Source organism: Oncorhynchus tshawytscha, linkage group LG26, assembly GCF_018296145.1.
Source record: "Oncorhynchus tshawytscha isolate Ot180627B linkage group LG26, Otsh_v2.0, whole genome shotgun sequence".
In the NCBI taxonomy this organism is placed as follows: Eukaryota; Metazoa; Chordata; class Actinopteri; order Salmoniformes; family Salmonidae; genus Oncorhynchus; species Oncorhynchus tshawytscha.
Window position 1 is genome coordinate 51,616,542 of NC_056454.1, and position 26,308 is coordinate 51,642,849.

Below are 26,308 nucleotides of genomic sequence, written 5' to 3' on the forward strand. Positions count from 1 at the left end.
AAAAAAACGGAGGGAAATTTTTTACCGTAATTCTGTTATCAAACTTTGCATCGTCACAGTTCTTCTAGTAAATGTGTTTTTGGGATGTATTCTGTGTATATTGTTCAAAGTAGTCCTTTTGCATAGAGTTACATGGTTTGTTAAACTTTTAAATCATTGTTGTTGTTGTTTTTTTGTGAAATAAATAAGTCTGCTTAATTCCTTTAGCTTGTGATTTCACATATCACTCTGCTCTCTCCAATATGCATCATACGTTTATTACAATTACATTTGAATATAACAAGCAGCACTTTTTTTGTTTCTACATTCATTGTGACGAGTCGGGAAAGTCTCACCTAGGCACTTCTATCAAACACATTCTAGACTAGTAAAGCAGCATCGCACTTGGCAAAAAAAAATGCAACCTTGTTTTCACATAATTTCAAAACCTTTTTTCTCTCATTGTGATGACGCTGAATCAACGTGCAAAATGTCATCAAGGTAAAGAAATAATTGTTTTCACCCAACTTGCAACATTTAAAAAAAAAGAAAGCCTCCTATACATTCGTATAACTAATAAATAACTAATAAAGCATTGGGCCTTTAAGTGTGACCAGCTCTTTCATACATTAGGCTTCAAAAGGAATGGTTCTGAATCTAATTGATTGATCTGATCAGTTGAAGGTCTCTTTACTTGGTCAACAAATGAGTTGGGAATTGTGGTTGATGGATCGTGAGCCTCTCACTCCAACTGGTACCTTCCTCATATCCATGTAGGTTGAGTTAATGTTCCCTCTTCCCGTCTGAAATACAGAAAATATTAACTGTGTCAACTTGAACCTCTTAGCATTTACCCTTTTACCCTTTACCCTTTAACCCTTTACCCTTTAACCCTTTTAGCATTTATCCTTTTAGCATTTACCCTTTTAGCATTTACCCTTTTAGCATTTACCCTTTAACCCTTTACCCTTTTAGCATTTACCCTTTTAGCATTTACCCTTTTAGCATTTACCCTTTTAGCATTTACCCTTTAACCCTTTACCCTTTTAGCATTTACCCTTTTAGCATTTACCTTTTAGCATTTACCCCTTTATCATTTACCCTTTTATCATTTAACCTGTTAGCATTTACCCTCTTAGCATTTACCCTTTTAGCATTTACCCTTTTAGCATTTACCCTTTACCCTTTTATCATTTACCCTTTTAGCATTTACTCTTTACCCTTTTATCATTTACCCTTTTAGCATTTACCCTTTTAGCATTTACCCTTTTAGCATTTACCCTTTTAGCATTTACCCTTTTAGCATTTACCCTTTACCCTTTTATCATTTACCCTTTTATCATTTACCCTTTAACCCTTTTAGCATTTATCCTTTTAGCATTTACCCTTTTAGCATTTACCCTTTTAGCATTTACCCTTTAACCCTTTACCCTTTTAGCATTTACCCTCTTAGCCTTTACCCTCTTAGCCTTTACCCTCTTAGCATTTACCCTTTACCCTTTTAGCATTTACCCTTTTAGCATTTACCCTTTACCCTTTTAGCATTTACCCTTTACCCTTTTAGCATTTACCCTTTTAGCATTTACTCTTTACCCTTTTATCATTTACCCTTTTATCATTTACCCTTTTAGCATTTACCCTTTTAGCATTTACCCTTTACCCTTTTAGCATTTACCCTTTACCCTTTTAGCATTTACCCTTTACCCTTTTAGCATTTACCCTTTTAGCGTTTACCCTTTTAGCATTTACCCTTTTAGCATTTACCCTTTACCCTTTTAGCATTTACCCTTTTAGCATTTACCCTTTACCCTTTTAGCATTTACCCTTTACCCTTTTATCATTTACCCTTTACCCTTTTAGCATTTACCATTTACCCTTTACCCTTTTAGCATTTACCCTTTTAGCATTTACCCTCTTAGCATTTACCCTTTACCCTTTTAGCATTTACCCTTTTAGCATTTACCCTTTACCCTTTTATCATTTACCCTTTAATCATTTACCCTTTTAGCATTTACCCTTTTCCCTTTTAGCATTTACCCTTTACCCTTTTATCATTTACCCTTTTAGCATTTACTCTTTACCCTTTTATCATTTACCCTTTTAGCATTTACCCTTTTAGCATTTACCCTTTTAGCATTTACCCTTTACCCTTTTATCATTTACCCTTTTATCATTTACCCTTTAACCCTTTTAGCATTTATCCTTTTAGCATTTACCCTTTTAGCATTTACCCTTTTAGAATTTACCCTTTTAGTATTTACCCTTTAACCCTTTACCCTTTTAGCATTTACCCTCTTAGCATTTACCCTCTTAGCATTTACCCTTTACCCTTTTAGCATTTACCCTCTAATCATTTACCCTTTTAGCATTTACCCTTTACCCTTTTAGCTTTACCCTTTACCCTTTTAGCATTTACCCTTTTAGCATTTACTCTTTACCCTTTTATCATTTACCCTTTTAGCATTTACCCTTTTAGCATTTACCCTTTACCCTTTTAGCATTTACCCTTTACCCTTTTAGCATTTACCCTTTTAGCATTTACTCTTTACCCTTTTATCATTTACCCTTTTATCATTTACCCTTTTAGCATTTACCCTTTTAGCATTTACCCTTTACCCTTTTAGCATTTACCCTTTACCCTTTTAGCATTTACCCTTTACCCTTTTAGCATTTACCCTTTTAGCTTTACCCTTTTAGCATTTACCCTTTTAGCATTTACCCTTTACCCTTTTAGCATTTACCCTTTTAGCATTTACCCTTTACCCTTTTAGCATTTACCCTTTACCCTTTTATCATTTACCCTTTACCCTTTTAGCATTTACCATTTACCCTTTACCCTTTTAGCATTTACCCTTTTAGCATTTACCCTCTTAGCATTTACCCTTTACCCTTTTAGCATTTACCCTTTTAGCATTTACCCTTTACCCTTTTATCATTTACCCTTTAATCATTTACCCTTTTAGCATTTACCCTTTTCCCTTTTAGCATTTACCCTTTACCCTTTTATCATTTACCCTTTTAGCATTTACTCTTTACCCTTTTAGCATTTACCCTTTTAGCATTTACCCTTTACCCTTTTATCATTTACCCTTTTATCATTTACCCTTTAACCCTTTTAGCATTTATCCTTTTAGCATTTACCCTTTTAGCATTTACCCTTTTAGAATTTACCCTTTTAGTATTTACCCTTTAACCCTTTACCCTTTTAGCATTTACCCTCTTAGCATTTACCCTCTTAGCATTTACCCTTTACCCTTTTAGCATTTACCCTCTTAGCATTTACCCTTTACCCTTTTAGCATTTACCCTTTACCCTTTTAGCATTTACCCTTTTAGCATTTACTCTTTACCCTTTTATCATTTACCCTTTTAGCATTTACCCTTTTAGCATTTACCCTTTTAGCATGTACCCTTTACCCTTTTAGCATTTACCCTTTACCCTTTTAGCATTTACCCTTTACCCTTTTAGCATTTACCCTCTTAGCATTTACCCTTTAGCATTTACCCTTTACCCTTTTAGCATTTACCCTCTTAGCATTTACCCTTTACCCTTTTAGCATTTACCCTTTACCCTTTTAGCATTTACCCTTTACCCTTTTATCATTTACCCTTTAATCATTTACCCTTTTAGCATTTACCCTTTACCCTTTTAGCATTTATCCTTTACCCTTTTATCATTTACCCTTTTAGCATTTACTCTTTACCCTTTTATCATTTACCCTTTTAGCATTTACCCTTTTAGCATTTACCCTTTACCCTTTTAGCATTTACCCTTTACCCTTTTAGCATTTACCCTTTACCCTTTTAGCATTTACCCTTTACCCTTTTAGCATTTACCCTCTTAGCATTTACCCTCTTAGCATTTACCCTTTACCCTTTTAGCATTTACCCTCTTAGCATTTACCCTTTACCCTTTTAGCATTTACCCTTTACCCTTTTAGCATTTACCCTTTACCCTTTTATCATTTACCCTTTTATCATTTACCCTTTTAGCATTTACCCTTTACCCTTTTATCATTTACCCTTTAACCCTTTACTCTTTAACCCTTTACCCTTTTAGGATCATTATTTAATGATAGGCGTAGCTAATAATTAGTATATAAGTAATTAGGATATAGTAATTAGGATAATTAGTGTTCCTAAACCAGGAGGAAAGACCCCTTGGATTTTTAACAAGAAGTTAGATCACATTGTTGACAAGTTATAACTACTGTTGAGACAACGTTAGAAGCATGTGAACTACTGTTGTGACAACGTTAGAAGCATGTAACTACTGTTGTGACAACGTTAGAAGCATGTAACTACTGTTGAGACAACGTTAGAAGCATGTAACTACTGTTTGGACAACGTTAGAAGCATGTGAACTACTGTTGTGACAACGTTAGAAGCATGTAACTACTGTTGTGACAACGTTAGAAGCATGTAACTACTGTTGTGACAACGTTAGAAGCATGTAACTACTGTTGTGACAACGTTAGAAGCATGTGAATTGAATATTCTCACCGTAGGTTGGGTCTGATTAGGCTGAGGAAACAAATTAAAACAGAAATATTATTATTTTAACATTTTCATTATTTTGTTTTGAAGATTATGTACAGAATTGTCCAAAATATTGGCTTCAATTATATGCTTTTATAACGGTCTTGTTAGGTTACAGCCCGATGCTAAAATTGATTAAATTGTTACTTTTCCTCATCAATCTACACACAATGCCCCATATTTTTGCTAAAATACAGAAATCTCACATTTACATAAGTATTCAGACCCTTTACTCAGTACTTTGTTGAAGCACCTTTGGCAGTGTTTACAGCCTTGAGTCTTCTTGGGTATGACACTACAATCGTGGCACACCTGTATTTGGGGAGTTTATCCCATTCTTCTCTGCAGATCCTCTCAAGCTCTGTCGGGTTGGGTGGGGAGCATTGCTGCACAGCTATTTTCAAGACTCTAGAGATGTTCGATCAGGTTCAAGTCCGGGCTCTGGCGGGGCCACTCAAGGACATTCAGAGACTTGTCCCGAAGTCACTACTGCGTTGTCTTGGCTGTGTGCTTAGGGTCGTTGCCCTGTTGGAAGATGAAAGTTCACCCCAGTCTGAGGTCCTGAGTGCTCTGGAGCAGGTTTTCATCAAGAATCTCTCTGTACTTTGCTCCATTCATCTTTGCCTCAATCCTGACTAGTCTCCCAGTCCCTGCCGCTGAAAAACATCCCCACAGCATGATGCTGCCACCACCATGCTTCACCGTAGGGATGGTGCCACCACCATGCTTCACTGTAGGGATGCTGCCACCACCATGCTTCACCGTAGGGATGGTGCCAGGTTTCTTCCAGACGTGACACTTGGCATTCAGGCCAAAGAGTTCAATCTGGTTTCATCAGACCAGAGAATCTTGTTTCTAATGGTCTGAGAGACCTTTAGGTGCCTTTTGGTAAACTCCAAGTGGGCTGTCATGTGCCTTTTACTGAGGAGTTGCTTCTGTCTGGCCACTCTACCATAAAGGCCTGATTGGTGGAGTGCTGCAAGGTTCTGGAAGGTTCTCCCTGCCCAAGGCCCTTCTCCCCCGATTGCTCAGTTTAGCCGGGCGGCAGCTCTTGGAAAAGTCTTGGTGGTTCCCAAACTTCTATTTAATAATGATGGAGGCCCCTGTATTCTTGGGACCTTCAATGCTGCAGACATTTTTTTGGTACCCTTTCCCAGATCAGTGCCTTGACACAATCCTGTCTCGGAGCTCTACAGAATTTTTTATTTTTATTTAACTATGCAAGTCAGTTAAGAACAAATTCTGATTTACAATGATGGCCTACCGGGGATCAGTGGGTTAACTGCCTTGTTCAGGGGCAGAACGACAGATTTTTACCTTGTCAGCTCGGGGATTCGATTTAGCAATCTTTTGGTTACTGGCCCAACGCTCTAACCACTAGGCTACCTGCCACCCCCACGAATCATGTCCAATCAATTGAATTTACTACAAGTGGACTCCAATGAAGTAGCAGAAACATCTCAAGGATGATCAATGGAAACAGGATGCACCTGAGCTCAATTTCAAGTCTCATAGCAAAGGGTCTGAATACTTATGTAAATAAGGTATTTCTGTTTTACATTTTTTATAAATCTGTTTTCGCTTTGTCATTATGGGGTTTTGTGTCGATTTTATAATAAGGTTGTAACGTAACAAAATGTGGAAAAAGTCAAAGGGTCTGAATACTTTCTGAATGCACTGTTTATGTTTCTCACTGCAACAACTTGAATTCAGTGTAAGAGCTTTAGGTTGTGCCAGCACTTCAAACATTAATGGGCCGTTTCCCGGACACAGAGTATGCCTAGTCCAAGACGTAATCTGTTTCCAGGAAACCAGTCCTATATTGGTTGGGCTCAAATCTGATCTCTCATAAAAATTAAAAATAAAGGATCCAAACCTGCATGGGGACGTATGTCAGCGAATCATACAGCTCCTCAGATCGAAGGACCTGGAAAAAATGACCCCAAAACATCAGAGAAGTAAGCAAAAGAAAAGTCTGGTGCTTGGCAATGAATAACATTAAGGAAGAGAAACTCCAATCTTCACAAACATAGCTTGAAATAATGATGGCTTTGACATGAATACTATATAAAGTAACTAACACAAGTTGTACTTGAAGCCTGTTGATTGTTTTTCTCTCCTGACATTTCAATCAGCCAATCAGCTGTAACGGTGTATATTATAATGAGCCTGACCCTCAGCCTGATATAGAAGAAGGTGATGGTGAAGCTGTAGAAGCAGAGCAACACAGACAGGCCAATCACAATCCACTTCAGTTGGTCAATCAGGTCAGCCTCAGGGGACTCGGGTAGAGGGGAAGGACACACGAGGACAGGAGCATCTCCTGCTAGTCCTGGGAACAGACAGTCAAAAACATGGAATATTTTAAACACAACCTTTCTGGGAAAACATGAAGTATAGCAAACACAACAGAGGAGGAAATGGAGTTTAGACATGATAAAATACATTATCATAATACATTATGAAGTACTTCATGGAACATCTAGAAACTACCATTATCATAGTACATTATTGTTTTAAAATATATATATATTTCCCCTTTATTTAAATAGGCCATAGTGGCAAAATAATGACAATTTAGAATTAACACTGGAGTGATAGATGTGCAGAAGATGATGTGCAAGTAGAGATACTGGGGTGCAAAAGAGCAAAATAAAAACAATATGGGGATGAGGTAGTTGGATGGGCTATTTACAGATGGGCTGTGTACAGGTGCAGTGATCGGCAAGCTACTCTGACAGCTGATGCTTAAAGTTAGAGAGGGAGATATAAGTCTCCAGCTTCAGTGATTTTTGCAATTTGTTCCAGTCATTGGCAGCAGAGAACTGGAAGGAAAGGCGGCCAGAGGAGGTGTTGGCTTGGGGAAGACCAGTGAAATATACCTGCTGGAGCACGTGCTACGTGTGGGTGCTGCTATGGTGACCACCAGCTCATGGTGAGCTGAGATAAGGCGGAGCTTTACCTAGCAAAGACTTATAGATGACCTGGAGCATGTGGGTTTGGTGACGAATATGTAGCGAGGGCCAGCCAACGAGAGCATACAGTACAGGTCGCAGTGGTCGGTAGTATATGGGGCTTTGGTGACAAAACGGATGGCACTGTGATAGACTACATCCAGTTTGCTGAGTAGAGTTTTGGAGGCTATTTTGTAAATTACATCGCCGAAGTCAAGGATCGGTAGGATGTCAGTTTTACGAGGGTATGTTTGGCAGCATGAGTGAAGGATGCTTTGTTTGCAAAATAGGAAACCCGATTCCAGATTTAATTTTGGATTGGAGATGCTTAATGTGAGTCTGGAAGGGGAGTTTACAGTCTAACCAGACACCTAGGTATGAATAGTTGTCCACATATTCAGAGCCGTCCAGAGTAGTGATGCTGGACAGGCGGGCAGGTGCGGGCAGCGATCGGTTGAAGAACATGCATTTAGTTTTACTTGCATTTAAGAGCAGTTGGAGGCCACGGAAGGAGAGTTGTATGGCATTGAAGCTCTTTATGAAGTACTTTGTGGAATATCTAGAAACTACCATATGCCAGTCAGACACTGCAGTAATTCCTGGTGGATTTGTATTGATAAATTATGTAATCACTATCGAACGCAATGTTTAGTTACATACTGTACCCTACTGTACATCACAATGTTTAGTTACATACTGTACCCTACTGTACACCACAATGTTTAGTTACATACTGTACCCTACTGTACATCACAATGTTTAGTTACATACTGTACCCTACTGTACATCACAATGTTTAGTTACATACTGTACCCTACTGTACATCACAATGTTTAGTTACATACTGTACCCTACTGTACATCACAATGTTTAGTTACATACTGTACCCTACTGTACACCACAATGTTTAGTTACATACTGTACCCTACTGTACACCACAATGTTTAGTTACATACGGTACCCTACTGTACATCACAATGTTTAGTTACATACTGTACCCTACTGTACACCACAATGTTTAGTTACATACTGTACCCTACTGTACATCACAATGTTTAGTTACATACTGTACCCTACTGTACACCACAATGTTTAGTTACATACTGTACCCTACTGTACACCACAATGTTTAGTTACATACTGTACCCTACTGTACACCACAATGTTTAGTTACATACTGTACCCTACTGTACACCACAATGTTTAGTTACATACTGTACCCTACTGTACATCACATGCATCATTTGACCTTTCTAAACATAAAACACAGCTAATCAATCTAAGACTGTGTCCCAAGTGGAATCCTATAGTGTATGGTGCACTAATTTAGACCAGATCCCTGGTCAAAAGTAGTGCACCCTAATAGGTATTACAGCATTTGGGACATAACCTAAATGTACAAGGCAAATGTTCCACTAACCTGGCAGCAGTTTGGTGGCGTGTTTCCCCTTTACAGTTTTGATGGGTTTCATGGTAACAGTAGATGACAAGGAGAACTCACACTGGAACAGACCACCGATGTCCTCAGCCTTTAAGTTGTGTAATGTGAACTTGTACTGGTTCCATGTCACCTTCATGTAGGTGCAGTCAGCCATGTGACTGTTATTCACCTAATAATAATAATACATTTCATTTACAGAGGAATCTCAAGAAACGAAACAACAAACAAAGAAACAAACAATAAAGACAAACAAAATACAAAGTTGTAAAGTAATAAAATCACAGTCCTAAATTAATAAAGTTATAAAGTCATAAATTAATAAAGTTATAAAGTTATAAATTAATTCAGTTAAAGTTATGATGTCATAAATTAATAAAGTTATAAAGTTATAAATTAATTCAGTTAAAGTTATGATGTCATAAATTAATAAAGTTATAAAGTTATAAATTAATTCAGTTAAAGTTATGATGTCATAAATTAATAAAGTTATAAAGTTATGAAGTTATGATGTCATAAATTAATAAAGTTATAAAGGTATGAATTAATAAAGTTATAAAGTCATAGTTATGATATTATAAAGTCATAATGTCATGATGTTATACAGTCATAAATTAATAAAGTCATAAATTAATAAAGTTATGAAGTTATGGAGTTATAAAGTCATAAATTCCTAAAGTTATGTATTCATAAAGTTGAATTAAATTAAATTGAATTAAAGAATCAAGGCAGTTAAAAAAACAAGGCTAAAAGAGTTTTGATTGGTTGGTCTGTGGAGCGTCTTTCAGATGGTCAGGGAGAGGAGAAAGAGAGCAGAGTGCTCGGTCCCCCCATGATCTGGACACCTGTCATGGGGACCTGAAGCAGTGGGGAGTGGCTGGAACGGAGTGTGTGAGGTGGCTCGCGATCAGGTCACTCACCTGACAGACCATGTTATTGAGTCTGTTCAGCCTGGCGTCAATGACAAAGAGCTCATCTGTGTCTGTGTAACTACAGGTGATGGAGACAGTACCGTCGGGGTTGAGTGTCCTGTTCTCAGGCTGCATCACCTGAACCTCTGGGAGGGGAGAGACAGTCAGAGTGAAACGAGAAGAGAGAAGATACTGTAGAATCTTAACGGAAAGTCATCTGTGTGAGGAAACGGGGCATTTTTTTCCTCACAAATAAAAAATAAAAAATTAATCCATGGAAAACAATTAGTATTTTAGACAGTCACATTTCTTGTGGCCTTTTATCCCAGACAGGTCGAAGAGGATAAACATTTCCATGACTTTTAGTTATTATGTGTCAGGTGGATATAAATAAATACAATCTCCATTTTCCCAAAAAATGAATGACATTACCAACATGATATGTATATATATATTGTATATAATGAAGCATAAGGCAGATATCTCACCGTGGCTGGGGCAGAGAAGGGTAAAGAGCCAGGCAGCCACAGAGAGGAGTCTGATTCTCATTTCAACTCTTCTTCTTATTTGGTTTGAACCTTTAGCTAGCTGAGTCTAACTCTGACAGACGCCAAAGGAACAGTGATGACTAGGGGAAATCTCTCCTCATAACTCTCTCGCTCTCCTCCTATCACAGGGCTTCAATTGGTATACTTGTCTGTCATTGGAGAGTGTCACAGACACCAAGTGGTAAAGTGGTTTAAAGTGTAGATGGATTCCGACGTGATTGATTTAAATGTAATTTTGAAAATAATTAAAAAAGATGTTGAAACATATGAAACTGTGATGCCCTGTTCACATTTATTTCAATATCTAATGTCTATTATCATATGAATATGAAAGACCATTTTAGATGCTAAAATGGATAGTAACTGTATATGGTTTGTGTATGGTTAAAATGCAGACAGAGGACTTGTTCATGGTACAAAATACTTCTGACCACACTGGACAATCTTTCTAGTATTGATTAAGTAGATATGGACTTATGGAGGCATTCCCATAAGAATAGATGGAGTTAGCTTTACCGATTCCTTACCAGTGGCACGGTTGTGTTTTGCTGTTGTTAGCAGACTAATAGGCTCCTCTAAATACAATAATTACAGCACAATACCTTGTTAGTTATTAAATGTACACATTACCCTTTTCTCCATTGACCTTCAATGTAATTTTATAGGCCGTGTAAATCTGCTGTACCAGCATGTTTACAGATATTTTCTGTTATCAGATAAAAGGAAAAACCCTTTGATTTCTAACTAGGTGAGCAGAATCGGTGGTTGGTGTTAATGCCACATCCTGTTGTGTTGACTGTTTCTCTGACGTCTGTCACCAGGAACTAGACCTGAAGTCAGTCAGCAGTAAAGAGGCTAAGTCCCAAATGGCATCCTATTCCCTACATAGTGCACTACTTTAGACCAGAGCCCTATGGGCCGTAGCACTCTATTCCCTACATAGTGCACTAATTTCGACCAGAGCCCTATGGGCCGTAGCACCCTATTCCCTATATAGTGCACTACTTTAGACCAGAGTCCTATAGAACCCTATTCCCTATATAGTGCACAACTTTAGACCAGAGCCCTATGGAACCCTATTCCCTACATAGTGCACTACTTTAGACCAGAGCCCTATGGCATCCTATGTAGGGAATAGGTGCTACGGCCCATAGGGCTCTGGTCTAAAGTAGTGCACTATGTAGGGGGATAGGGTGCCATTTGTGGACACAGACTAACTGTAAAGGTGTGGTAGTCTCTAGAAGAAGAGGCCTCCTGTAGGGCACGCCTGGGTTCAAATACTATTTGAAATCTTTGAAATACTTTTAAGTGTTAGCTCTAGCCTGCCTGGAGTAGCAGGTGGATGGGGTTAGCGCGTATAGGATCTTCCTGCTGTTTCCGTTGTAACTGTCAAGCGGCCAATCAAGCCCAGCTAAAGCATTTGAAGTGATTTCAAATAGTGCTTGAACCCAGAGCTGCGTGGGGCCCGATCCTGACATCCTGTTATTATGCTGTAAAAGCGCACACTGGAAACTGTGTCCCAGATGGCACCTTATTCACTACCAAAGTGTCCTATGGGCCCTGGTTAGAAGCAGTGCACTATATAGGGAATATGGTGTCAGTGGGGAAACTGTGTCCCAAATGGCACCTTATTCACTACCAAAGTGTCCTATGGGCCCTGGTTAGAAGCAGTGCACTATATAGGGAGTATGGTGTCAGTGGGGAAACTGTGTCCCAAATGGCACCTTATTCACTACCAAAGTGTCCTATGGGCCCTGGTTAGAAGCAGTGCACTATATAGGGAATATGGTGTCAGTGGGGAAACTGTGTCCCAAATGGCACCTTATTCACTACCAAAGTGTCCTATGGGCCCTGGTTAGAAGCAGTGCACTATATAGGGAATATGGTGTCAGTGGGGAAACTGCCAGATAGGGAGATGGATGGATGATGAAGGTTTGGAGGTTTGATCCACTTTTCTTTCTTATTATTACTATAGTAACAAGACTGCATCAATTTAGAGGAATATTTTTAAGAAAATGTTGTTGTGGGGGTCAACGGTCAGAGTTCTTGACACCTGGTAATCTACAATGCCTTCCCCGAAACTATTTATACCTGTAACGGTTCTCTTGTGGTGAAGGAGAGTCGGACCAAAATGCAGCGTGGCTATTGCAATCCATGTTTATTTAATAATAAACAAACACGAACTGTACAAAAAACAATAAACGTAATGTGAAAACCGAAACAGCCTAAACTGGTGCAAACTAACACAGAGGACACTAAGGACAATCACCCACGACAAAGTCAAAGAATATGGCTGCCTAAATATGGTTCCCAATCAGAGACAACGATAAACACCTGCCTCTGATTGAGAACCATTCCAGACAGCCATAGACTTTGCTAGATAACCCCACTAGCTACAATCCCAATACATACACACCAAAACCCCAAGACAAAACACACCACAATACAAAAACCCCATGCCACACCCTGGCCTGACCCAATACATGAAGAAAAACACAAAATACTTAGACCAGGGCGTGACAATACCCCTCAAATGATTCCACTAGTTGTTGTGCTACAAGCTAAAACCAATTTACTCCATAATGAAAAAGTACAAATATGTTTATAGAAATGTTTGCTAATTTTATTGATTTAAAAATAAAAATGTAACAAAAATAAGTATTCACACCCTTGAGTCAACACATGTTAGATTCACCGTTGGCTGCGATTACAGCTGTGATTATTTCTGAGTATCAAAGAGCTTTACTCATCTTGATTGTATAATATTTGCACATGATTCTCTTTAAAATTCTTCAAGCTTTGTCAAGTTGGTTGTGATCATTGCTAGAAAGCCATTTTCAAGTATTGCCATAGATGATCAAGCCAATTTTAGTCAAAAAATGTAATAGGCCAGCTCTTCAGGAATATTAAATGTATATAGCGTTGTGTTTTAGGTTACTGTCCAGCTGAAAGGTGGATTCGTCTCCCAGTGTCTGTTGGAAAGCAGACTAAACAAGGTTTTCCTCTAGGATTTTGACTGTGCTTAACTCTATTATGTTTATTTTTATCCTGAAAAACTCCCCAGTCCTTAACGATAACAAGCATACCCATAACATGATGCATCCACCACCAGAATGCATGTTTTGGAATATTTTTATTCTGTACAGGCTTCCTTCTTTTCACTCTGTCATTTAGGTTAGTATTGTGGAGTAATTTAGGTTAGTACTGTGGAGTAATTTAGGTTAGTACTGTGGAGTAATTTAGGTTAGTATTATGGATTAACCCAACTGAGTAAGAAAGGACGCCTATATCACTGTAGTGACTGGGTGTATTGATACACCATCCAAAGTGTAATTAATAACTGCACCATGTTCAAAGGGATATTCAATGTCTGCTTTTTCATTTTACCCATCTACCAATAGGTGCCCTTCTTTGCGAGGCATTGGAAAACCTCCCTGGTCTTTGTGGTTGAATCTGTGTTTGAAATTCGCTGCTCAACTGAGGGACCTTACAGATAATTGTATGTGTGGGGTACAGAGATGAGGTAGTCATTCAAACAATCATATTAAACACTATTATTGTACACAGAGTGAGTTCATGCAACAGTATAATGTGATTGTTAAGGAAATTTGTATTCCTGAACTTATTTAGGCTTGCCATAACAAAGTTGAATAGTTATTGACTCAAGAACTTTCAGCTTCTAATTTGTAATTCATTTGTAAAAATGTCTGAAGACATAATTCCACTTTGACATTATGGTGTGTTGTGTGTGTGAGCCCAGAGACACACAATCTCAATTGAATCTATTTTAAATTCACAATAAAATGTGGAAAAAGTCATGCGGTGTGAATACTTTCTGAAGGCCACTGAATTGAATTACTGTCAGGGTAAGGAATTATTCAGCTATACTATTTCTTAAAAAGACACACATTTTAGGATTTTGTGAGTGATTGGTAAATAAATATTTATTTATTTATTCATATAAATATTATATAAATATTTATAGAAATATTTCTAAAAGTAAAACTAATTATATTATAATAACTACTAACTAATAGTAGTTATAATAGTTATAATATAATATAATAATTATAACATGCTCCAGATTTTTATTTTACGATTTCTCCAGCTGTCGGCTGTCAATCCAGACATGAAAAGAACTCATCAAAGGCTGTCTTGAGTCTCGACTTGAGTCTCGACCACAATATCAATATTGTGCTTCCAGAAAATTGGAACGGAAATGGCGCCACACCAAACTGGAAGTCTTCCGACTAGCTTGGAAAGACAGTACCGTGCAGTACCGAAGAGCCCTTACTGCTGCTCGATCATCCTATTTTTCTAACTTAATTGAGGAAAATAAGAACAATCCGAAATTCCTTTTTGATACTGTCGCAAAGCTAACTAAAAAGCAGCATTCCCCAAGAGAGGATGACTTTCACTTTAGCAGTGATAAATTCATGAACTTCTTTGAGGAAAAGATTATGATTATTAGAAAGCAAATTACGGACTCTTCTTTAAACCTGCGTATTCCTCCAAACCTCAGTTGTCCTGAGTCTGCACAACTCTGCCAGGACCTAGGATCAAGAGAGACGCTCAAGTGTTTTAGTACTATATCTCTTGACACAATGATGAAAATAATCATGGCCTCTAAACCTTCAAGCTGCATACTGGACCCTATTCCAACTAAACTACTGAAAGAGCTGCTTCCTGTGCTTGGCCCTCCTATGTTGAACATAATAAACGGCTCTCTATCCACTGGATGTGTACCAAACTCACTAAAAGTGGCAGTAATAAAGCCTCTCTTGAAAAAGCCAAACCTTGACCCAGAAAATATAAAAAACTATCGGCCTATATCGAATCTTCCATTCCTCTCAAAAATTTTAGAGAAGGCTGTTGCTCAGCAACTCACTGCCTTCCTGAAGACAAACAATGTATACGAAATGCTTCAGTCTTGTTTTAGACCCCATCATAGTACTGAGACGGCACTTGTGAAGGTGGTAAATGACATTTTAATGGCATCGGACCGAGGCTCTGCATCTGTCCTCGTGCTCCTAGACCTTAGTGCCGCTTTTGATACCATCGATCACCACATTCTTTTGGAGAGATTGGAAACCCAAATTGGTCTACACGGACAAGTTCTGGCCTGGTTTAGATCTTATCTGTCGGAAAGATATCAGTTTGTCTCTGTGAATGGTTTGTCCTCTGACAAATCAACTGTAAATTTCGGTGTTCCTCAAGGTTCCGTTTTAGGACCACTATTGTTCTCACTATATATTTTACCTCTTGGGGATGTTATTCGAAAACATAATGTAAACTTTCACTGCTATGCGGATGACACACAGCTGTACATTTCAATGAAACATGGTGAAGCCCCAAAATTGCCCTCGCTAGAAGCATGTGTTTCAGACATAAGGAAGTGGATGGCTGCAAACTTTCTACTATTAAACTCGGACAAAACAGAGATGCTTGTTCTAGGTCCCAAGAAACAAAGAGATATTCTGTTGAATCTGACAATTAATCTTAATGGTTGTACAGTCGTCTCAAATAAAACTGTGAAGGACCTCGGCGTTACTCTGGACCCTGATCTCTCTTTTGAAGAACATATCAAGACCATTTCAAGGACATCTTTTTTCCATCTACGTAACATTGCAAAAATCAGAAACTTTCTGTCCAAAAATGATGCAGAAAAATTAATCCATGCTTTTGTCACTTCTAGGTTAGACTACTGCAATGCTCTATTTTCCGGCTACCCGGATAAAGCACTAAATAAACTTCAGTTAGTGCTAAATACGGCTGCTAGAATCCTGACTAGAACCAAAAAAATGTGACCATATTACTCCAGTGCTAGCCTCTCTACACTGGCTTCCTGTCAAAGCAAGGGCTGATTTCAAGGTTTTACTGCTAACCTACAAAGCATTACATGGGCTTGCTCCTACCTATCTCTCTGATTTGGTCCTATCGTACATACCTACACGTACGCTACGGTCACAAGACGCAGGCCTCCTAATTATCCCTAGAATTTCTAAGTAAACAGCTGGAGGCAGGGATTTCTCCTATAGAGCTCCAGTTTTATGGAATGGTCTGCCTACCCATGTCAGAGACGCAAACTCGGTCTCAACCTTTAAGTCTTTACTGAAGACTCATCTCTTCAGTGGGTCATATGATTGAGTGTAGTCTGGCCCAGGAGTGTGAAGGTGAACGGAAAGGCTCTGGAGCAACAAACCGCCCTTGCTGTCTCTGCCTGGCCGGTTCCCCTCTTTCCACTGGGATTCTCTGCCTCTAACCCTATTACAGGGGCTGGGTCACTGGCTTACTGGGGCTCTCTCATGCCGTCCCTGGAGGGGGTGCGTCACCTGAGTGGGTTGATTCACTGTTGTGGTCATCCTGTCTGGGTTGGCGCCCCCCTTGGGTTGTGCCGTGGCGGAGATCTTTGTGGGCTATACTCAGCCTTGTCTCAGGATGGTAAGTTGGTGGTTGAAGATATCCCTCTAGTGGTGTGGGGGCTGTGCTTTGGCAAAGTGGGTGGGGTTATATCCTTCCTGTTTGGCCCTGTCCGGGGGTGACCTCGGATGGGGCCACAGTGTCTCCTGACCCCTCCTGTCTCAGCCTCCAGTATTTATGCTGCAGTAGTTTATGTGTCGGGGGGCTGGGGTCAGTTTGTTATATCTGGAGTACTTCTCCTGTCCTATTCGGTGTCCTGTGTGAATCTAAGTGTGCGTTCTCTAATTCTCTCCTTCTCTCTTTCTCTCTCTCGGAGGACCCGAGCCCTAGGACCTGAGCTCCAGGACTACCTGACATGATGACTCCTTGCTGTCCCCAGTCCACCTGGCCATGCTGCTGTTCCAGTTTCAACTGACCTGAGCCCTAGGACCATGCCCCAGGACTACCTGACATGATGACTCCTTGCTGTCCCCAGTCCACCTGGCCATGCTGCTGCTCCAGTTTCAACTTCCACCTGACTGTGCTGCTGCTCCAGTTTCAACTGTTCTGCCTTATTATTATTTGACCATGCTGGTCATTTATGAACATTTGAACATCTTGGCCATGTTCTGTTATAATCTCCACCCGGCACAGCCAGAAGAGGACTGGCCACCCCACATAGCCTTGTTCCTCTCTAGGTTTCTTCCTAGGTTTTGGCCTTTCTAGGGAGTTTTTCCTAGCCACTGTGCTTCTACACCTGCATTGCTTGCTGTTTGGGGTTTTAGGCTGGGTTTCTGTACAGCACTTTGAGATATCAGCTGATGTACGAAGGGCTATATAAATAAATTTGATTTGATTTGATTTGATCTTTATCATGGTCATGTGTCACAGTGTCTCCTGACTCCTCCTGTCTCATCCTCCAGTATTTATGCTGCAGTAGTTTATGTGTCGGGGGGCTAGGGTCAGTTTGTTATGTCTGGAGTACTTCTCCTGTCCTATTCGGTGTCCTGTGTGAATTTTAAGTGTGCTCTCTCTAATTCTCTCTTTCTATCTCGGAGGATCTGAGCCCTAGGACCATGCCTCAGGACTACCTGGCCTGATGACTCCTTGCTGTCCCCAGTCCACCTGGCCGTGCTGCTGCTCCAGTTTCAACTGTTCTGCCTGCGGCTATGGAACCCTGACCTGTTCACCGGATGTGCTACCTGTCCCAGACCTGCTGTTTTCAACTCTCTAGAGACAGCAGGAGCGGTAGAGATACTCCTAATGATCGGCTATGAAAAGCAAACTGACATTTACTCCTGAGGTGCTGACTTGTTGCACCCTCAACAACTACTGTGATTATTATTATTTGACCATGCTGGTCATTTATGAACATTTGAACATCTTGGCCATGTTCTGTTATAATCTCCACCCGGCACAGCCAGAAGAGGACTGGCCACCCCTCATAGCCTGGTTCCTCTCTAGGTTTCTTCCTAGGTTTTGGCCTTTCTAGGGAGTTTTTCCTAGCCACCGTGCTTCTACACTTGCATTGCTTGCTGTTTGGGGTTTTAGGCTGGGTTTCTGTACAGCACTTTGAGATATCAGCTGATGTAAGAATACATTTAATTTGATTTGTGTTTTTTTGTAGTTGGACAAAAAAATAAATGTAGTCATTTAATATAAATGCCATCTCGATATTAGTGCTACTGGTGAAATCTCTGAGTAAGATCATCCTCTGAGTGTTCAATAACCAAATGGGCTATTCAGTACAATTCAATTCAGCACAACGTGTGTTTATAAGAAATGATCGTGACAAAGATGGAAATTATTGATCAAAAGCAAATAATTTATTCGAGACTAGTCGTAGACTTGATTTCACTATTTCTTTATATTACAACACAATGAAACATATAGAATGTATTTTCAAAATTCTTCATTGGAAGTTCAATCAAATCTTCCATCATTCTGTGACATCATTGGTACTATTGCTTCAAATCTTCTCTTTCTCTGTAGAACCTAGAAGGTTAAATATAGTAATGTATCTATTAAAATGGACATAGAGTATCAACAGAAGTGGCTCTTGTTATCAGGTGAATGTTGTTGCTCGCGAAAGAGTGATCGATGTTAAAAGCAGAAGTTGTTGTTGTTGTAAGAGCTCACCTGATGAACGAGGAGGATAGCAATGGCAGAGATTACTATTAATACTGCGGCCAGTCCTGCTAAGGGTAGTCTGACGGATGTTTCTCCTGTTACATCATCTCTTCTCTGGGCCTCTGGGGTAAAGCACCCTGGCTCCTCTACAGAAATTCACCACAATCTTAACAGTCATATCTGAATTCAATACGCATATTGTTTTGAGAACTGAGGGATCAATCCTAACTTCAAAATCTGTGTCTTTAACCCAACCCAAATTCTGACACAAATCACAATTGAATCAAAGTGTGGTTCAAAGTCCACATGATAAGTACGTGCATAATGTCTGTATGTATCATTAGCATTAAGCCTTTAGATCGATTAATCCCCAATATTCAGTTGCATTCAGTATTACCTGTTATATAGAGTAGGGTACCATTCCCAAACGTCCTCAGGTATGGCGGAGGATACAGGACTTCTATGGCACATCGGTACAGGTCAGTGTCGTTACCCCTAAGACCAGAGATAGTCAGGTTCACCTTGCCTGGCCTTAACTGGCCCCGACAACGCACCTTCCTCTCTCCCTCTCCCTCCACCTGGAAGGCTGTGCTGTTGTGGGTGAAGGAGGAGATGCACACCTTCTGTTCTTCCTGCTCCCCGTACATCCCCTGGTACAGAGTGATCCGTAGCTCCTCCGGTTCATGTCTCCCTGTGTGGTGGTAGGAGCAGAACAGCTCCACCTCACCACGATGACTCACCACACGGTACGGCTGGGTGACCCTCAGGGCTGGAGAGAGAGGCGGGAGAGGGGTGGGTAGAGAGAGAGAGAGAGAGAGAGAAAGGTGGGAGAGAGAGAGAGAGAGAGGGAGGTCAAATTCCCTCACTGCTTTTGCTGAACTTGTATCCTATACAGGTCCACATCTTCCAGAAGTAGGGATCCACCTCCTAACACCTGAGGTCCCATCAACACAATACATCTAACAACTAACTCTGCATTGACTAAATCCAGTCCTTAAAGAAATGTCTTGTATCATATTTGAAAAGGTACTCACCATTCCACACTGGGAGGCAAAGACCGAGACAGAGAAATGTCAACAGGCTGAGACTCATGATGACGAGAAGAAATGCACCTCCAAAAATATAATCTTCTCAGACCTTTATATGACAAAGTCTTTCGGAAACAGTGTGCGTTGATCGCCGCCATAGAAGCACATATGTGCTTCAATACCAGTAATACCAAACCACCAATTCAGGTGTACTGTTCATTATTCTGGTAAAAGAGTTTCCATTTATCAATGGAAAATATGCAAGTGAATATAAAGAGAAAAACACCCAGAGTAAAACACTGAAAATGATTAGTCATATTGAAAATGCTGATTTGTGATATTTTACTTTTCTTTGACGTCATGCTAAATGTCGATTGGATGATCTTCCGCGCTTCAGAACGCTGAGAACCAATGACGGAGTAGGGGAAGATTGATAAGGGTCACACCACTATTATAGTAGATTTAGTGTTTTTTTCTGAAATGGGACCCTATTCCCACATGGCCTGGTCAAAAGGAGTGCCCTACAGAGTCCTATAGACCCTGGTCAAAAGGAGTGCACTACAGAGTCCTATAGACCCTGGTCAAAAGGAGTGCCCTACAGAGTCCTATAGACCCTGGTCAAAAGGAGTGCACTACAGAGTCCTATAGACCCTGGTCAAAAGGAGTGCACTACAGTCCTATAGACCCTGGTCAAAAGGAGTGCACTACAGTCCTATAGACCCTGGTCAAACCCTGGTCAAAAGGAGTGCACTACAGAGTCCTATAGACCCTGGTCAAAAGGAGTGCCTACCCTGGTCAAAAGAGTCCTATAGAGTCCTATAGACCCTGGTCAAAAGGAGTGCACTACAGAGTCCTATAGACCCTGGTCAAAAGGAGTGCACTACAGAGTCCTATAGACCCTGGTCAAAAGGAGTGCACTACAGTCCTATAGACCCTGGTCAAAAGGAGTGCACTACAGAGTCCTATAGACCCTGGTCAAAAGGAGTGCACTACAGAGTCCTATAGACCCTGGTCAAAAGGAGTGCACTACAGAGTCCTATAGACCCTGGTCAAAAGGAGTGCACTACAGAGTCCTATAGACCCTGGTCAAAAGGAGTGCACTACAGAGTCCTATAGACCCTGGTCAAAAGGAGTCCTATAGACCCTGGTCAAAAGGAGTGCACTACAGAGTCCTATAGACCCTGGTCAAAAGGAGTGCACTACAGAGTCCTATAGTCCCTGGTCAAAAGGAGTGTACTACAGTCCTATAGACCCTGGTCAAAAGGAGTGCACTACAGAGTCCTATAGACCCTGGTCAAAAGGAGTGCACTACAGTCCTATAGACCCTGGTCAAAAGGAGTGTACTACAGAGTCCTATAGACCCTGGTCAAAAGGAGTGCACTACAGAGTCCTATAGACCCTGGTCAAAAGGAGTGCACTACAGAGTCCTATAGACCCTGGTCAAAAGGAGTGCACTACAGAGTCCTATAGACCCTGGTCAAAAGGAGTGCACTACAGAGTCCTATAGACCCTGGTCAAAAGGAGTGCACTAATAGACCCTGGTCAAAGGTCCCATTTGAATTAGGGATCATGCACCAACGGCAATCTAAAGACCCTGGTCAAAGGATTGCACTACAGGTTCAGACCCTGGTCAAGATGTGCACTAGAGTCCTAGGACCCTTAATAAGATTTTAACTGTTTTCCTAGAATAGGTTTGAAAACATCAAAAGGAGGCACTACAGTCCTATAGACCCTGGTCAAAAGGAGTGCACTACAGTCCTATAGACCCTGGTCAAAAGGAGTGCACTACAGAGTCCTATAGACCCTGGTCAAAAGGAGTGCACTACAGTCCTATAGACCCTGGTCAAAAGGAGTGCACTACAGTCCTATAGACCCTGGTCAAAAGGAGTGCACTACAGTCCTATAGACCCTGGTCAAAAGGAGTGCACTACAGTCCTATAGACCCTGGTCAAAAGGAGTGCACTACAGAGTCCTATAGACCCTGGTCAAAAGGAGTGCACTACAGAGTCCTATAGACCCTGGTCAAAAGGAGTGCCCTAATAATGGGAATAGGTTGCCATTTGAATTAGGGATCATGCACCAACGGCAATCTAAATATTTAAGTGTGGTTAGAGTATTGGGTTCAACTGCTCAGAGATGTGCAGTAGACAGGAGATTTAATAAGATTTTAACTGTTTTCTAGAATAGGTTTGAAAACATCAAGGAGGCCTCACTACTCCTTATATAGCGCACTACAGAGTGAAAAGGAGTGCACTACAGAGTCCTATAGTCCCTGGTCAAAAGGAGTGTACTACAGTCCTATAGACCCTGGTCAAAAGGAGTGCACTACAGAGTCCTATAGACCCTGGTCAAAATGAAGTCCTAACCCCTGGTCAAAAGGGTCTGAGTCCTATAGACCCTGGTCAAAATGACTAGAGAGTCCTCCCTGGTCAAAAGGGTCTGAGTCCTATAGACCCTGGTCAAAAGTCACTACAGAGTCCTAGACCCTGGTCAAAAGGTTACAGAGTCCTATAGACCCTGGTCAAAAGGAGTCCTACTGAGTCCTATGAAGAACCCTGGTCAAAAGGAGTTAGAGTCCTATAGACCCTGAGGGCTGAGTCCTACCGTGTCACAATGAAGAACCTCTGGTTAGGGTCTGAGTCCTAACGTGTCACAATGAAGAACCTCTGGTTAGGGGCTGAGTCCTACCGAGTCACAATGAAGAACCTCTGGTTAGGGGCTGAGTCCTACCGTGTCACAAGGAAGCACCTCTGGTTAGGGGCTGAGTCCTACCGTGTCACAAGGAAGCACCTCTGGTTCGGGGCTGAGTCCTACCGTGTCACAAGGAAGCACCTCTGGTTCAGGCCCAAACACGAGGTTGTAAAGTTACACATTAACATTCTCCATCCTTTATTTCTGCAACACACAAACAGCTTCATACAGTCTGATAACGTTTGATCATTTTTGTGGCATCAACCTGTAATATACAACTTGACATTATAAAAAATCATGACTATAATCTATACTATAAAATCAGAATTTATATGCTATAATCTGTATTATAAACCTGGTAGTTTAGGTCCTGGATGGTTGATTAGCTGAAACAACATTTCACCTGTGTGTATATCAGACAATAAACCATGGGTATGACACAAACATACTAGTTTAATGTTCTTTATGTTGGTAACCTGTTTATAATAGCAATAAGGCACCTCGGGGCGGATGTGGTATATGGCCAATATATCACGGCTAAGGACTGTAACCAGGCACTAGGCTTCGTGTTGTATAAAATGCTGTAGTTTAAACTATACCAGGTGTACTCCATATACCCACTTATTTTTCAGTGGCCAATTGTATTTACTCACTTCTAAATCCCCAGGATGCGTATCAAAGTGGTGTAGTGGAGGTTCACTCTGTATAAGGTTGATGGAACAGACCTCTAGTGGGATCGTCTATTAGGATTAGAAATCCAAGGCTTAAAAACAAAAGTGTCCATGTATGTCGATGACTCAAGTTTTATGTTAAGTCCACAAGCTAGAGCCCTGCAATGTCTCAATGAAGATCTGGGTAACTTTTCTGTACTCTCTGGAATAAAACCTAATTATGATAAGTGTACAATATTACGTATTGGATCTTTAAAAAATACAACTTTTACATTACCCTGCATTTGACCTATATAATGGGCAGATGGTGAAGTAGACATACTCGGTATTCATATCACAAAATATATACATAAGCTCTCCACAATGAATATCAATAGAAAACTCCTGCAACCATGGAGAGGTAAATACCTGTCTATTTATGGAAGAATTGCCCTGATTAACTCCTTAGTCATATTTCAGTTTACTCACTTACTTATGGCGCTGCCAACTCCTCACGGTTCGTTTCTCAAATCATATGAGCAAAAAATATTTAGCTTTATCTGGGACGCTAAACCAGACAAAATGTGCCTATCTATATAATGAATACACTGAACTATATCACTAAAACAATCTGCACAAGCGGAATGGGTCTCAGTTATTTCACAGATCCCGAATGATCCCCCACTTATGGGTATGTTTTGTAAATACTGTGGTCGCAATCCCTAGGGCTGCTCTTTTAAGGGTGGGAGTGTTACGGATACAGGTATCCTGTGTGTGTATTTATTTTCTCTCCTTCTCCCCTCACAGGTGGCAATCATCACTCCCCAATTAGTCACCAATCAGTCATCAATCAGAAGACACACCTCCTCCTGTTTCCTGCCCAATCACAGTTCCTTTCCCTTGGTTTAAAAACCCTGTCAGATGAGATTATTAAATATAAAAGCACTAAACCTCTCTCTGAAGGCTTCACTCATTCAAAAGTTTTATTTGAACCCTAAATGGTTCTCAAGTAGATTAAAAGAAAAGCTCATCCATTGTTTAAAAATGGCTCATTTTCGATTAATTGAAAATTATATTTTTTTCAAAGTATCTCTCTTTTTCAAACAAGCATGGCAGAGCTACAATTTCAATTTCATCCCCCTGAAAAGATAGAACAAATATTATGGCTGAACTCAAATGTGCTGGTTGATAAAATACCTGTATTTATGGGAAAGATGTTTGAAAAGGGTATTTTGTTCTTAAATTATATTGTAAATTGGAATGGTAGAGTTATGTCCTTCATGGAGTTATCAGAATTGTACGGGAAGGTCTGCTCAATCCAAGAGTACAACCAATTGATTACAGCATTACCCCAAAAATGGAGGAGGCAGGTGGCAGTGGGAGGAGGTAGGGAACTGGTCTGTCTGCCCAATATAAAGGATCAAAACTGGAGGAGGAATAAAAATAGCATAAATAGGAAAGCTTCATTTCAGGACTAGGATGTTGACAACTGTGCCATACAGGTTGCAAAATAGTTGGGAAGAGATTTTCCAGGGTACAGAGTGTATGAGTTGATATATAAAACAACACAAGATTCAAGACTTCGTGCTTTTCAGCTAAAATTATTATATTGAATTCTTGCCACCAACAAAATGTTGAATATTTTGGACATAAAATCATCGAAGCAGATTTTGTTGTGAGGATACAGAATCAATAGACCATTTATTTTGGTATTGCCCTCAGGTAGCCTGTTTCTGGTCTCAGGTTCAGGAATGGCTGAAAATGCACAGCATTGAGCTAAAATTGACCCTAGAAATAGTACTGTTAGGAGATCTGGAGAGACCTGGTCAGTCAATTACTAATATACTAATACTCTTAGTAAAAGTATTTATTTTCAACTCGCAATCTGTGGATTCTATTCGATAGATTGAAATTGTACGTTAAACATCACAGCACAGTTGAAAGATATGTGTTGCGTAGAAACACGAAGTGAGTGGCCAGCAGAGATAGATGGGATGGGCTGAGGGAAGCTGAGGGTTGGGATGGGATGGGCTGAGGGAAGCTGAGGGTTGGGATGTGGAATTGGAGACAAGTGGGAGTGGAGTTGCTGTGTGGAAGATAGAATGAAGAAAGATAAAAGTAAAACATTAAATAAATAAAAAAGTCCAAATAAAACATAATAAAAGTGAATGACACTAAGGGGGCAGTGTTTTTACAACTAATGCTGGTTTGCCTGAGGCTGATGCCGTGCAGGTGTTGGTACACATGTATATACACACTCTCATTCAAATCAACACATACAAGAAAACAGACATACATGTAATAGTGCCAGACATGAACACAAACATATACAGTTGGCATTGCTGTTGTGATTTCAGTTGTCCTTCATGTGCTATTGTTTTGCTGTTTTCTTCTGTCTTCCTTTCATTCTCTTGGTTGTTCATTCTCTTGGTTGTTGGTGCATTGGGGGTAGGGGTTCCTTCTCTTGGTTGTTGGTGCATTGGGGGTAGGGGTTCCTTCTCTTGGTTGTTGGTGCATTGGGGGTTCTTGGGGGTGGGGTTCCTTCTCTTGGTTGTTGGTGCTTTGGGGGCTTCTTGGGGGTAGGGGTTCATTCTCTTGGTTGTTGGTGCATTGGGGGTTCTTGGGGGTGGGGTTCATTCTCTTGGTTGTTGGTGCTTTGGGGGTTCTTGGGGGTAGGGGTTCATTCTCTTGGTTGTTGGTGCATTGGGGGTTCTTGGGGGTGGGGGTTCATTCTCTTGGTTGTTGGTGCATTGGGGGTTTCTTGGGGGTGGGGTTCATTCTCTTGGTTGTTGGTGCATTGGGGGTTCTTGGGGGTTCATTCTCTTGGTTGTTGGTGCATTGGGGGTTTCTTGGGGGTGGGGTTCATTCTCTTGGTTGTTGGTGCTTTGGGGGTTATTGGGGGTGGGGTTCATTCTCTTGGTTGTTGGTGCATTGGGGGATCTTGGGGTAGGGGTTCATTATCTTGGTTGTTGGTGCTTTGGGGGATCTTGGGGGTAGGGGTTCATTCTCTTGGTTGTTGGTGCATTGGGGGTTCTTGGGGGT

General features: G+C 40.6%; 2 protein-coding genes across 2 annotated transcripts; both read right to left on the minus strand.

The window, feature by feature from the left end:
* Positions 1–241: 241 nt before the first annotated feature.
* Positions 242–10,443, minus strand: si:ch211-67e16.3. The gene is made up of 7 exons (XM_042306989.1): positions 10,309–10,443; positions 9,830–9,966; positions 8,892–9,081; positions 6,692–6,849; positions 6,394–6,444; positions 4,482–4,502; positions 242–782 (listed from the first exon to the last, which is right to left on the minus strand). Exons 1-7 carry the CDS (start codon positions 10,367–10,369, stop codon positions 678–680), a joined length of 723 nt encoding a protein of 240 aa, XP_042162923.1. The 5' UTR covers positions 10,370–10,443; the 3' UTR covers positions 242–677.
* Positions 10,444–18,602: 8,159 nt separating this feature from the next.
* LOC112235107 (cytotoxic T-lymphocyte protein 4) lies at positions 18,603–20,382 on the minus strand. Its single transcript, XM_024403497.2, has 4 exons — positions 19,932–20,382; positions 19,295–19,666; positions 18,907–19,043; positions 18,603–18,762 (listed from the first exon to the last, which is right to left on the minus strand). The coding sequence occupies exons 1-4, from the start codon at positions 19,987–19,989 to the stop codon at positions 18,691–18,693; spliced, it is 639 nt and encodes a 212-aa protein (XP_024259265.1). The 5' UTR covers positions 19,990–20,382; the 3' UTR covers positions 18,603–18,690.
* Between the last annotated feature and the right edge of the window lie 5,926 nt (positions 20,383–26,308).